The sequence below is a fragment of the Cygnus olor genome, chromosome 3 (genome assembly GCF_009769625.2).
Source record: "Cygnus olor isolate bCygOlo1 chromosome 3, bCygOlo1.pri.v2, whole genome shotgun sequence".
Lineage (NCBI taxonomy): Eukaryota > Metazoa > Chordata > Aves > Anseriformes > Anatidae > Cygnus > Cygnus olor.
Genome location: NC_049171.1, coordinates 80,212,706 through 80,225,389, shown reverse-complemented (window position 1 = coordinate 80,225,389; position 12,684 = coordinate 80,212,706). Strand labels below are relative to the sequence as shown.

The window sequence follows — 12,684 nt, the reverse complement described above, 5'->3', positions numbered from 1 at the left end:
ATGAGAGAAACATTTTTTTTTCTTCATATTCAAACATGTTCTTAAAACGATCAGTTGAGAAGCCCTAGCACTTTCTGCCTTTGGAGCAGAGACTTGAGATTTGGCAGGTATCAGGAATGTGCCTTTGGTTGTTCTTCACGGGGGAAAAAAAAACTTGGGCTAAGAAACCTTAGGAAAAAACCCAACAGCCTCAGATCTCAGGCACTCAACAGAAACTTCTTAGAGGTAGGAGCTGGATTCTCTGAAGGCACTTTTGTTCAGTGGAGACTTGTTCAAGTCTGGCGGCTAAATCGCTGACTCGCGCACAGTAGGCGTGCTGCAGCCCTGCGCCGTGGGTGAGGAGCGGCTGCTCTTTGAGATGAAAGGTTTCTGTGGGACAGGGACGCTGCCCTGCTGGGGACCAGAGCCTGGAGATGCTCTCGGGTGCTGCCTGTGCAATGCAGGGGAAGGCTGGTTGAGTACGGGAAGGGCCGAGGTGCAGCGCGAGGGCTGGGGACCCCCAGCCAGGGCAGGGGACAGACATCAGGTGTGGAGCTGGACGTGGGAGCTGGGCTGAGGCAGAAGGCAGGCTGGAGGGGCGAGGAGGAGTAGGAGGAGGCAGGTCTGGGGGTATCTCGCCCCACCAGGCTGTACCTCCTGCAGAGCATCGGATGCGGCAGACCCAGGGATTTCTGCTGCGTGGCAGCTCTCTGTTGTCAGCAAAAGCACGGGGAGCCCACTGGCAAGGGCTGCGACCATCCTGCCTCAGCGCAGGCTGATGGTCTGCTAGCACTCCCCGTTACTCTGCTCCGGAGGCAGGACCCCAGCAGCACTTGGTGATGCCGACTGCATCGCTCTCTGCTCCGCATCCCTGGGCTGGAGCACGACCAGAGCAGCCCTCGGATAAATCACCTGCCAAGCTCGAGCAAGCCCCCGTCAGGCACGTGCAGAGTGAAGGTGCGTGCAGCGAGTACCTTGGGCACAGGTGGGGAAACTTCTGATGATCGCAAAGGCAGATCCCCTTTCCCTGGCTAATAAGTACCAGTGCTGGTCTCTGAAGACTTAATCTCTCTGTTTGAACAGAGCAAGCTAACATATATCTTGCTAATCTCATTCTGGGAGACAGCTGAATTATTTTAACTAAAAATTACCAAAAGAGCCCGCCTGAGGCAGACTTCCAGCACGGAGTATTTCAGCTCGAGCAACTGAGCTTTGGCAAAGCTGTAAGTAACGGAAAGCAGTCATTAATAGGATGCGTTAACCAATTTTAACTGCAGGCAGCGCTCACGGGGCAAAATGACAAACTTTGGTGCTGTGGATGGCTCCAGAAGGAAAGATGTACTTGTCCTCATGACATCCCACCACTACCCCTTTGGGTAGCTGTGTGGTACGGGCAAACGACGGTAAAGCATGAAGAGAAACACGTGGGATTTGTCTTTCCCTCACATTCATGGGAAAAGGAAAGGGGAAAACTTGAAATGTGTGTCCTAAGCTATTGGTGGGAGCTTGGCCGTGTCTAGCTGCATGCACGCGTGTTACACGTAGCACAAATAACAAACCCAGCTGTGCCTTGTGCACTTCCAGCGTAACATCCACAATCCTGCCAGTGTCAAAATTGGCCAGCGGGGAGGCAGCTGGGGCTGGAGGCACACCGTGTGGAGGCCTCAGGCTTAACGTGCTGATCAGCGCCGTCCTCTTCCATAGAGACCCGGCATGGAGCATCCGAGGGGCTTCTTCCAGAAGACCAGCCCCTGAGCGGTGGTCGATCTCGAAGGAGGATCTCTCGCCACCCACTGCTGACCCCTGGTAAGCCCATCTATGGACAGAGCCCGTCTCATGGACAGAGCCCACCTCTGCTCATGAGGGCACCCAGATATACGCAATGCAGCAGTGGAGCAGGACCAGACCCCTGTCCGTGGAAGGAGGAGGTGCAGGGGGTGGCGGTGCTGGTGCAGCACCGTGTGTGGCTCTGCTCCGAGCCCTCGTCACTGTCACCACGAGCGGCCCAGGGGATGCAGGCCCCTCACCCCACAGCCTCTGCACTCAGCAGGGGCTGGGTTTGGGGTTCAGAGGGTGACGGGGCTGGCAGCACTCGCTGCCCCTCCGCATTTTTCTGCAGGAAGAAGTGTTTTCCTTTCTCTCTACGCTTCATGTGGAGCTGTGCAAACAGCACTTGCCCCTGAATGTTGATACCTTCAAATGATTGTATCAGCCTCTTAGGGATTTATTCACCCAAACTGCAATATTTAGTTATTTAATCTTTCCTTTAGTGATTCAGTTGTTGTTCTGTACTGAACACCACCCAGTTTGCCAATATCTCTTTGGCATGCGAGTGCCTGCAGAGAAAGGAACCATCTTCCCTCTGCTCTTTTGTATGATGCTCTTCACCTCTCTGCAAGTCAAAATCAGGCCATCTTATTTTATAAACCAGCATCTAATTCGCTGCCTACTCTTATCCCTGTGCTAGGCCCTTTTCAGCAGCTGCTGCAGGTTATTTGTCCAAATGTGTTTCCTTGCATTGCCCACATTCCAGGCAGGAGCTTTTAGATGCTGTTTTCCTTCCCAATCCCCTATCTCAGAAAGATTGTTTATGAGACTGAAATCATAACAAGAAACCAAAGCTCAGGCACTCTTCCCTTCCTTGTTACTAAATCCAAAATGATCCTTTCGGAAAAAGCAGTGCTTTGCAGGTTGTTATTTCTGCAGCCTGGGAAAGGATTTCTTCTCATTTACAGCCCCGCTGGGTACTCACGGTGCTGTGCACTCAACAGGCTGATGGGTGCTGTGGCTGTGAGCAAAGGACGGGGCTTGGAAATGGAGAGCAAGGTTCTGCCCAGCCCTCTGCTGTTCTGGGCACTGATGTGCTCTGCCTCAGCTCAGGCAGGGGTTTTAAGAGCTGAGTGTTTGGATGGGTGAAAGCTTTGGAATGATATATGCACTTTGTGTGTGCAGGTGATACTTCATCTTTATATTCCAAGTGCATTAGGACATGAAAGAAGCCAATTTCAAGGTAGTCTGCAAGTGACACACAAGCCCAGGCTGCAAAACACATGCTGCTTGAAGAGCATTCACTAAGATGTCCATGCAGATTTTATTTTCCTTAAGAAACCTTTTGAGCTATTTCTTTCCTGCAGGCAACAGAGGTGAAAATCCACTGGGTTTTGGACCTAACCTCCCAGCCAGGAGAAGGCAGAGGCAAAGGGGGTTCTGCAGGCAGTTCCCAGTACCATTGCTTTAAGCAGGGAAGTGGAAGCTGCTCCAAAGCTGTGGGAGCCAACCTGGTTTGCCTGTGGCTGCCATGTTAATTTTTCTCCTTTTGAGGTCTGAATCCTTTAAATCTTTGTTTTATAGGGGTGAATAAAAACTGACTACAGCCTATGGAGAGACCTGGAAGCCATTTGGTGCAGAAGGATCACAGAAATCTGAGAATGAATGCAAGCTTTTAAACGGAAAATAATGTATACATTTAAAGAGCAGAACATGCACATATATTCACAATGGCTGCTATCAAGACCTCTGGCAGTTTCTCTGAGTATTAAAGTCCTGGTCCTGGAGATTTCTGCTGCCCCTCAGGCTTCTGTCCCTTTCTGTGTTGTTACTTGCAGTGTTTAAGCCCCATTAAGTTTAAGTGCATACATTTTCTTTGGCTATTCAGCCCTAGCCACTTTGGGAAGAAATTGGCCAGAATCCCTGAACCTAAAATAATCAAATGTCTGTTTTTCCATTGAAAAGGATCCCATTTATCTGGCAAGCAGTGCAAAATGGAATAGGTAACTCAGTGCAAACATTCTCCGAGAAACCTGTTGTTGCAAAACGAGGCAAGTGGCTTGCACATAAGCAGATAAGGTACCTTTACCAATGCCCAGGTTGTTGCACTGCATGTCAGTGTATGTGGTTTCATAATATGTGTGACTTTTATTATCAGCCTCTTGGTTTCTACCACTCTCTTTAGAAATACAGCAGCCATGAGCTGTAGCCCAAGGAGCACAGCCTTTCAGACACTCCTTTTGCGAGTATCTGTCATGCTCCCAGAGAGGATGTCTTTGTTTCAGGATTGTTCTGGGCATGAGAATTAAAAATCAAAACGGAGATGGTGGCCAGCATGAAGAACCAGCCAAAGTTATTTTAATGAATTTCTTTCCATACCTGCCAATCCGCCCTCCCCTGCAGGAAAAACAACTCTCGAATGAATAAAGCATATGGCATGGAAGATAGAGTGCCGATGCCAAGTTTGTCTTTGCCTTAGCAGAACTGGCTGTAAGATGCTGAATCTGCAGATCTTCCCCTGGAACATGCTCTTGGAGAGAAAAGGGGAGGCACTTTCCCACTGTCGCTTTAGCCCGGCTCCTGCGGTCTCACTGTTCAAGTCCTCACGGTGCAGGACAGCGCGGGGCAGACACAGCACTGCCTTCCAGTTGGTGGATATCAGCAGGCAGCAGCAGCAAAGAAAGCCCATCAGTGAAGTGGGCTAAGTATTTGAGAGGGACCTGAAAACCACCTGTGTGCAGGTCACTGACTGCCCGTGATGGCTGCTGTGCCGGCAGACAGGCGTGCCTGCTGCTGTGGGGTTTGACACCCTGCTCCTGGACATGGTTCCTTATCCCGTTGGGTCCATGTCTCTGGGAATATTGGAGGACCACTGTACTGCAGCTGCCAAGAAGTGAGGTGTTCAGCGTAAGTCCCTCCATCAGCACTTGTCCTCCAGTCAGCCACCTCCACAGGTTGCTTCCCGATCCTAAAGTTGGTGTGGTGGGCTGTGAGAGATGCCCTTCTCCCTCCAGGATAAAACCCTGGATGCCGGCTCAGTCTGTGGCCAGCCCTCACAGGTCAGTCTATCCGTGCACAGCGTGGCCAGCTCAGCCCCGCCGGGTGAGGCTCCTGGGGGACACATCGGTGGTGGGTCATGAGGTGGTGCAGCTACGTGGGACCTCGCCACCACCTGCTCAGCTCTGCTCTGAAGGATGTAAGATGTCGGAGGGACCTTAGTTTTGGTGCCTCACAGAGGAATGCCTCGCCAGGGTTAGGTGACAGCTGAAGAGGAGGTTTGAGTGTCTAAATTTAGAAGTTAGGCAGCCAAGGCCTTTATTGGGCCTATCTCTGCTGGGACTGAAGCTGAGCAGATTTATATAGAAGGAACGGATTCCTAGCTAAGTTACTTTAATCTTCCAGACAGCTATGGAAATGTTTGTGTTGTGTACTCTACGAGGCATGTTTCTTCTACAGACCTGGGAGAGGAGGCCACCACGCTGCTTGGACGCTTGCCATGGGGGGACACCATGGGTTAGGAAAGGGGTTCTGCCCCCACAGGACCTTCTGAAGCACTTTGGCCTGGCGATGAAGTCCCCGTGTGTGAGGAAAGCCTCTTGCTGTGGGTAAGTGAGGTCTCTGTTTCCAGAAGTTAGAAGATACCCGTCAGGGTGACGAAATTAATGGCCTGGGGAGTCCCTTTGTTTAAATGAACACTGGGAGAGACAGGGGGAGGCGGCTTGGCGTTTCACATGGTTAATGTTCCCAGTCCTCTTCTTCATCCTCTCATGGCAACCTGTGTACTTTGCAATGCAAAGGCAAATGAATCTCTGCTCTGCAGAAATGTAAATGTTTTGATAAAACCATTCTTAACAAGTTTGATTCGTTTAATCAGCTTGATTAACTGCAGAGCTTTATGGTCTTTAATCAGGAAGGATTTACTATAAATTACCATTTCTTGCAGTTTTGTGAAGAACACGGTGGTGGACGAGAGCCTTCCCAGTGTGGAAGGCACTTTCCGACTCCAGCACCCAGCCCTGCCCCTGCAGCTCCACGTATTTCAGGTCCCTGCGGACCTGTGGGGCAGGTGCTGGGCTAGGGGTGAAATGGAAGTGCAGCTGCAAGCTCCTTAAGAGACCCTCTTTCTTGCATCTGCATCTCCTCGGTGATTAATCTCATCTTCCATTAAAGGTGCAGCATGCCTCTTCCAGCCAGGCCCACGAGAAAGGAAGCACAATCGTACACAACAGCCCTCTCCTCATCATGTTTCACGAACAACCTTGACCTGCACTGGATTTTCAAGGGCTGGCTACACAAAATTCCCAGGTTTACCAGCAGAAAGAGAAGAAAAAAAAAAAAAAAGTTGATCAGAAGATCTCAGTTGGGTACACGTCACAACTGGTTTTTCCTCTCTCCTGTTCAGCATGGCAGACTGACAGGCTGCAAAATAGGTCCAGCTGGAAAGAAGATAATTTTGTTCTGCTTTGCCCAGCCTCATTTTTCAGCGCTGAATGTCCAGTTGTGTACCTGTATGAAACCTCTGAGGCCCTGGAGGCTCCACACAACGATGATTTATTCATTTTTAATAGGCAAACTTTTGTCCATATTACATTTCTCCGTGCCTTTTAGTCACTATCCCAGACTAAAGCAACCAAGGGGAGATTTAAAACAACCGAACTCTCCCCTCACACTTAGATTCTGCCCAAAGCACCGGAGCAGCTGGAGCGTTTACAAAGTCTCCGCACCAGCAGGTTTGCTCTTCGCTCCGCGAGCGCTCTTCCCTTGTTGCACTGCCATGCAGCAGGGCTGCTCCGCAGCAGGTCTCAGGGGGGCTGTGATCAAAACGCACAGGCTGAGCAGTGTGGTTTTGCAGCTCTCTTCAGACAGCCTTGTGCTTTTTACTCCCACCCAACTCTAAAGTGGAATTGCCTATGAGGAAATTGTGTATTTCATAAGAAAGGAATGTTTTTCATCCTTTCCCCGCAATTCTGTGGCCAAGCCTCACTTATAGTCCGTTAGACTTTGCACCCCCATGACCTGAATGCTCATTTCTAAAGGATTCCTGTTGTCCAGTTTCCCTTGGATCCTGTGCTCGGCTAGCTGGCTGACTTCCTGCACCTTGGCTTCTTGGAGAGCACGTCAGGTAGCTCTGCAGGCCCTCCGGTGTAGAAGCAGAGGATGCGCAAATACCCTTTGTTCAGTGTCCTGTTACCACAGGCAGCTCCCCATGGGCAGGATCCTGGGGCAGACCAGGTCAGGGCAGGGTGAGCTTGGAACAGGCTTATGAGATCCCTCACTCGTGCTATGGGCTCTGTGGCGGTGCAGGAAAACGAGCGGGACACGTGCCTGGCTGCGTGGGCACCCACGCCTCTGCGGCCCAGAGTCCTTCTGCACGCACCACTTCACAAGCCAGGGTGGTGCATGAGGAGAAACCCTGCTCCTCTTTCACCTTCGACATTTCCACACAGTACGAAAAACTCTTGGCCTTTCGCCAGAAGTTAGGATTTTATGACTTTTTTCTATTTTTCCTTTTTTCTTTTTTTTTTTTTTCCCCCACACAGACTAAACATTCACATGTCTTATCCTGTCCGAGCAGTTGTTTCAATAGCTGTCCTGCCAACGGAGACACTTGGGTTTAAGTGGCTGATCCTCTGCAACCATGACTATTTTTAATGAAAGATTATGTCTCCGTAAGGCCAAAATGTTTGTTATCCAGCTTTGGCTTCTGAAAGAAACCCTGCAAATGTTTCTGAATCAGATGTGTGTGAAATGCTGTGCAATTTCTCTAATACCGAGGTGGAAAATCTGTCCTTTCCCTATTAATAGACTAAAAATCAAAACAGAGGTGGGGGGTTAAAGCCAAATGGTTTCATACACTATGAATTCATCAGAGTTTCACATTCCCAGCAAGGGGAATATTTGAAAGCAGAAGAAATGAATAGGAATAAATAAAAAAAATGAAACCAAATAAATATATCTATTTAAAAACTAGGATTGGCTTTTCTTTTCATCTCCTCATGGGAGTTGCTTGCATTTCAGAGCTGTGCACTCGGACCCCCCGGAGGGCTCTGGCAGGAGCAGGCAGGGCCACCAGAGAGCCAAGTGGCCCTTCACGGAAGCAGAGGCTCAGAATTGTCCTTCAAAACAGTTTCAGCTTATGCTGCAGGCACTGCTGCATGTGCTTGGGGTTGGGGAGGCCACAGCTCACTGTGCAGTCAGAGGAAATGGCAAGAAGCTCAACTGGGGTTCAGGATGCAGCACAGTTCAGGCGGCTTTGAAAAAGAAAGTCTTATAGCTGGTTGCTGGATCCAAGGAGGATGCGGTAACACGCTGCTGGTGACCTCCTGGGAAAAGCCACAGATAACTGACGGCTGTTAAATTGCTCTTTCATCATGCCGTGTGAACGGCACATGGTGGCGGGATCTGCACCGGAGACTGTTGCATCACAACTCATGGTTTCAGCAGAGCTTTGCAGAAAAAAAATGAAAGTAAACTGTGTTATTTTCAGCCTGAGCAGTGAGCAAATTCTCAGTATCTAAATGAGAGCCCTTAGAGTAAGCTCCAGGTGTTGCAGGAAGTGGTGGAGGCGACTCAGTAAATGTCACACTTCCCTCTAGCTCAGTTCTGAAGTGGTGTCCAAAAATAACATTTCATGGGCATCTGGCTGCTTGAGATGGCCCTGCTGTTTTCATGACACTCACAACTAGCCCTGCCTGGCACCTTCCTGATTTTACACCACCTTCCCTGTCACAAGTGTCTGCCTTTATCTTCCTGTCTTTGTGCTTCCCTATAAAGCCAAATACATGGCAAGTCCTGTAGGTCTCCAAAAACAAAGCATTAATCCCTTTCATCCTCATTCCATTGCTTTGATACATGTTCTTAAATATTTATGCCCAGTGACCGACCAATATTTCCTACCCTGTTTCAGTCCAACACGTTTTTCTCTGCAACTGCCCTGTTCCAGCATGCCTGAGGGCACTAACCAGACACCAGGTCTGTGCACCTGGAGAGTGGTGTGATGGAAAGGAGAAACCTTTTATGTCTGGAGGTGTGGACTGTCCCAGGAGGTCCCAGGACAGCTTAGGAAACCAGGTGGCACATGAATGGGGACGCAGCTGGGGAAGCATCAGGTGTCGTGCGTGGGTGCTGCAGGCTGAGCGTGCCAGGCAGGTAGAGGCATCAGGATCTTTGCTGTTCTTTATGGACAGGTCCCATAAACTTCTGCAACTGCCGCTTAGTCTGGATTTTATAAATTGAGACTTCCGTTTTTATCCGAGCCTCACTTTGAGAATGATTTTAAGGTAGTTGCCTAACCACAGGGTATCTGCTCCTACTACTGTGACAATGCTTCAGACGAGGTATTGCTCCCTCCTTAAACCTAACCCTGGTGCTCTCCTGCCAGGAGGCATCTCAGCCTCAGCCCCACAGCCCCAAGGGTGTTATCTCCCAGCGGTGAGCTGGGTGCTGAGTCCTGGAGGGGGATATCCTGGCAGTGCCGTAGCTGCCCTGGCCGGTGGAGATGGCCATGCCTTTTGTGCTGATGGTGAAACCACCCCGGAGCCCCTTGCCATAGCATGAACTGTCACCTCCTGCTTTCACAATGACGAGGTTTCATATCCTTCTCGCAGCAGCTCTTGGCTTGAGCTGCCCGGGCTGCACGCCAGCCCCTGCAGCCACCGTCGCCTCATGGAGGATAGGGCAGCCCGTGCCACAGCATGCTCCCGCTCCTGCCTCCTGTCTTGCGTGGCAGAGGGAAGTGGTGGGGCAAGCACCCTGGTTTGGGGTGCACCTCCTTGTTGTTCCCGTGTATTCTGCTTTGGTTCACCTTGTGGGGTGGTCCCAGAGTACATGGGCTTCATTCCTTGTGCAGGAGACCAATCTGGAAGATGCTCTCCAGGAGCACCCTGGCTGCTTCCCAGCACAGCCCATAGGGCCAGATGCAGTTTGTCCGAAGTAACCCCCCCAGACTGCGTGCTACATTGATGTCAGGTCCTCTGTCCCAGGTGCTTTGCCCCACAGATCTGCTCCTATTGGGCTGCATGACTTGCTCTTGGAGATGCCACACTTGTGACCACTGCTGGAAGTGAGCAAACCTGGGCTCCCCTGGTAATGGCCAGGGTCTGGCCTTCTGGGACAGTGCCTTGAAACTGGTGCCAGGCAACACCAACACACCAAAGTGTGGCTGGCAGCAGTCCAGCAGTGCTGGCAGAAGCCCACCCCTCACCACGGCAAGGGGGGCTGTGGAAGTACGCAGAGGGCAGCAGGCCTCAGCCTCACGCCCGCACCATGCCTGCCACCTGCAGCCGGGGTGGAGAGGGCTGCGGGTGCCATGGGGCTGAGGGCATTGAGGCTGAGGAACAGATTTTGTTCCTGGAACTGGCACATCACAGGCCGTGGAGTTTTTGTGCACGGTTCAGACGGGTCACTTCAAGCCCCAGGTACGGAAAATGGAGGCTGTTTTGCTTCTTGTTTATGCTGAGGGGACTGTGTGTGGGTGTGGGTGTCGCCATTTTGCATCGTGTTTCTTTGCACAAGTTTCCAGGGCTTCTGCTGTTCTGCGATAAAAATTCATACCTTTTCGCTGACTTAGATGAAGGAACCCTTTGGAGACTGATGTCGCCTGCATCTCAAATACTCAGAAGTGTTTGATCACGAGTTTTGGATTACTTCAGGGCCAGACTCACTGATTTACTAAGCTTATATGCGTGCTGTTGAAAACTTATGAAATATGGAAGCGATTTGTGTATGGCTCGGAGAGGTGCTCACATGCTCTAAGGTTTTTGTTTTTTTTTTTTTTTTTTTTTGTTTTTCCACTGTGTCTTTACAATTTCTGAGTCTCTGGGACTTTTCACTGTTTCTTTTAAGCAGACCCAAATGGCTTAAGAGGAACATGCTTAAGTGTGGGGAGCCCAAACTTGGGGACAGATTTCTCTGAAAAGGTCACAGTGGTGCAGCTTTCCAGGGAACCTCGGGGGGGGGCAGATTTCGGTGGCGGTGCCCAACTTGTCCCAGCGGTGTCATCGGCTGGGGTGGCTGGGCATGGAAGTGCACCCGTGCAAGGTCTGGTGCCCTGCGGTTTCCTGCCAGGGCAAGCGGCCGTTGCTGGTGATGATTCAGTGCCAGTGCAATGGGCAGAGGTCTTCCTGCAGGGATGTGCAAGCAACCCCAGGGGCGAGGGCAGCAGGGCAGGGGGACTCAGCAGGACACAGGCTGGTGCTGTGTTCCTGCAGAAATGAGTGCCAACAGGGCTCCTGCGGCTGTCCCAGGTCCCAGAGCGCTTCTGCTGGGTGTGAGCAGCACCACGGCATTGCTGGCTGTGTCCCTCTGGCTTGCAACCTGTGCGTTGGGCTGACAGAGCAAAGCTTTAGGCTGTCCTTGGGACGCTGTGAAGTTTTCCAAGCGATGTGGGCAGCATGGAGGTGCACAGGGTGACTCGGAGCCTCCCCGGGGCTGTGCCTGCCGCACTCGTGGCAGGTACGGTGCTGCTTTAGCAGAGCTTTGCATAATTTCTCGAAGGGAAGGATTTAGCAAGACAGAAAAGAGGAAATGCAAATGCCTTCCTTTATTTTTATTTTTTGGTAGGGTAGCCGCACACTCACGATGTCTCCATTCACTCCAGCAGCTGCATGCGGCAGGCTCAGTGACCGGAAGGTGCGGTCCAGCTGTGTGTGCGCAGCCGATGCAAAGCCTAGAAAATAACAAACACAGGCTCACCAGAGCAGGGCACATCCGTTACTGCCTGCATGCTGTAATTCAGGAACTAACAGATGTCCCCGAGTTTTGTGCCCGGCCTGAAAAGGACACGAGAAGGGAACTGGTTCAGGGCTCATGCACAGCTGCGCAGATCAGATGACTCTGTCAGCTGAACCTGCCCACTAACCGGCCCTGATTTATCATAGCTGGAACCCTGACCTTTATTTGGGCACAAAAATACCATCTTGGAAAGCTCGTTGCCGGCTCTGTAAAGGATGAGAGCAATGATCAGAACAATTCATAGCGTTTCTGTAAGGAAGGGTCTGGTTACAGGGTGAGATGTGCAGCCCTCCACAGCTGCGTGCCTTGCACCAGAGTTCATTGGAGGCGACCACAAAAGACGTTTTCCAGGGAACAGGCTCACGGGACCTTTAACATTTCCACTCGCATTTATCCAGGGGGTGACGGGGCACTGCTGCACACGAAGGTCTTGTGCCCACCTTTGCAGGGTGGGGGGCTCAGACTCATGGCTGCTGTTGGCTGTTTGGTGGCTGGTGCGAAACGAGCTGGCAGCTGCCACCAGGGCCTGTGTCATGAAACCACTGTACGTTGGCAGCCTCAGCCCCAACTGAACAAGCCGGGCTATTTTTCTCATCCTTACTTGGAACATAAAACCTGGGCTTGAGCTCTGCTTTCACGTGGTGCGGTGACCAAATGCCATCCGAAGATAGCTCTGCAGATCGGCGTGGCTAGGGCTTGACCATATTTCAAAACACAGCTGAAAAGGAGAACTGGAGAACCCCTGTGGATTTCCTTTCAGCCTCATCTACCCTGGCTGGGCAAATGGCACTGGGGGCCGTTAGGGCCACAGCTGAGTTTTGGACACACTCAGCTGGGGCACTGATGCACGGGCCTTGATGAGACGGTGAAAGAAGGGAGCATGGGTTGGTGGCTAACGCTGAGGAGCAGCAGCTTGGAGATAGAGGCTGCGTTAACCTGCGGGCACCACCTCGCAGATTCGTAACTGTGGGCAGCTCCTAATTCCCTGTGTTTGCTTTTATTTTTTTTCCTCCAAAACACAGTGATAAAGGCTGAGAATTAATCCTGAGGGACAGCTCAGTCCAAGAGACCTCAGAAGGCACCTCTGCAGAGCAGACGGGTGTTGTGCAACGCTTATCTGCAGCGATCTGTGACTAGTTCCCCGAAGGCAGGAGCGCAAGGGGGTGCGGAGTTCACAGCAAGGCCCAGCCTGTGGCTGTGGCCCCA

At 51.4% G+C, this 12,684-nt stretch overlaps 1 protein-coding gene across 5 annotated transcripts in view; it reads left to right on the top strand.

Moving 5' to 3' along the window:
- The window catches only part of LOC121067359, a 35,790-nt gene extending 28,086 nt beyond the window's left edge, over nucleotides 1-7,704 (top strand). The window contains exons 2-4 of one of the 5 annotated variants that reach the window (XR_005818253.1): nucleotides 1,684-1,785; nucleotides 5,203-5,351; nucleotides 5,690-7,704. Coding sequence is in view for 1 of the 5 variants with exons in the window: in XM_040551753.1 (XP_040407687.1) it covers nucleotides 5,203-5,351; nucleotides 5,917-6,643 (876 nt within the window). In the remaining 4 variants the exon portion in view is untranslated. Of the gene's footprint in view, nucleotides 1-1,059; nucleotides 5,352-5,689 lie in introns of those variants that run through there. The other 4 variants (XR_005818254.1, XR_005818252.1, XR_005818255.1 and 1 more) reach the window with 4 other exon arrangements.
- Nucleotides 7,705-12,684: the final 4,980 nt, after the last annotated feature.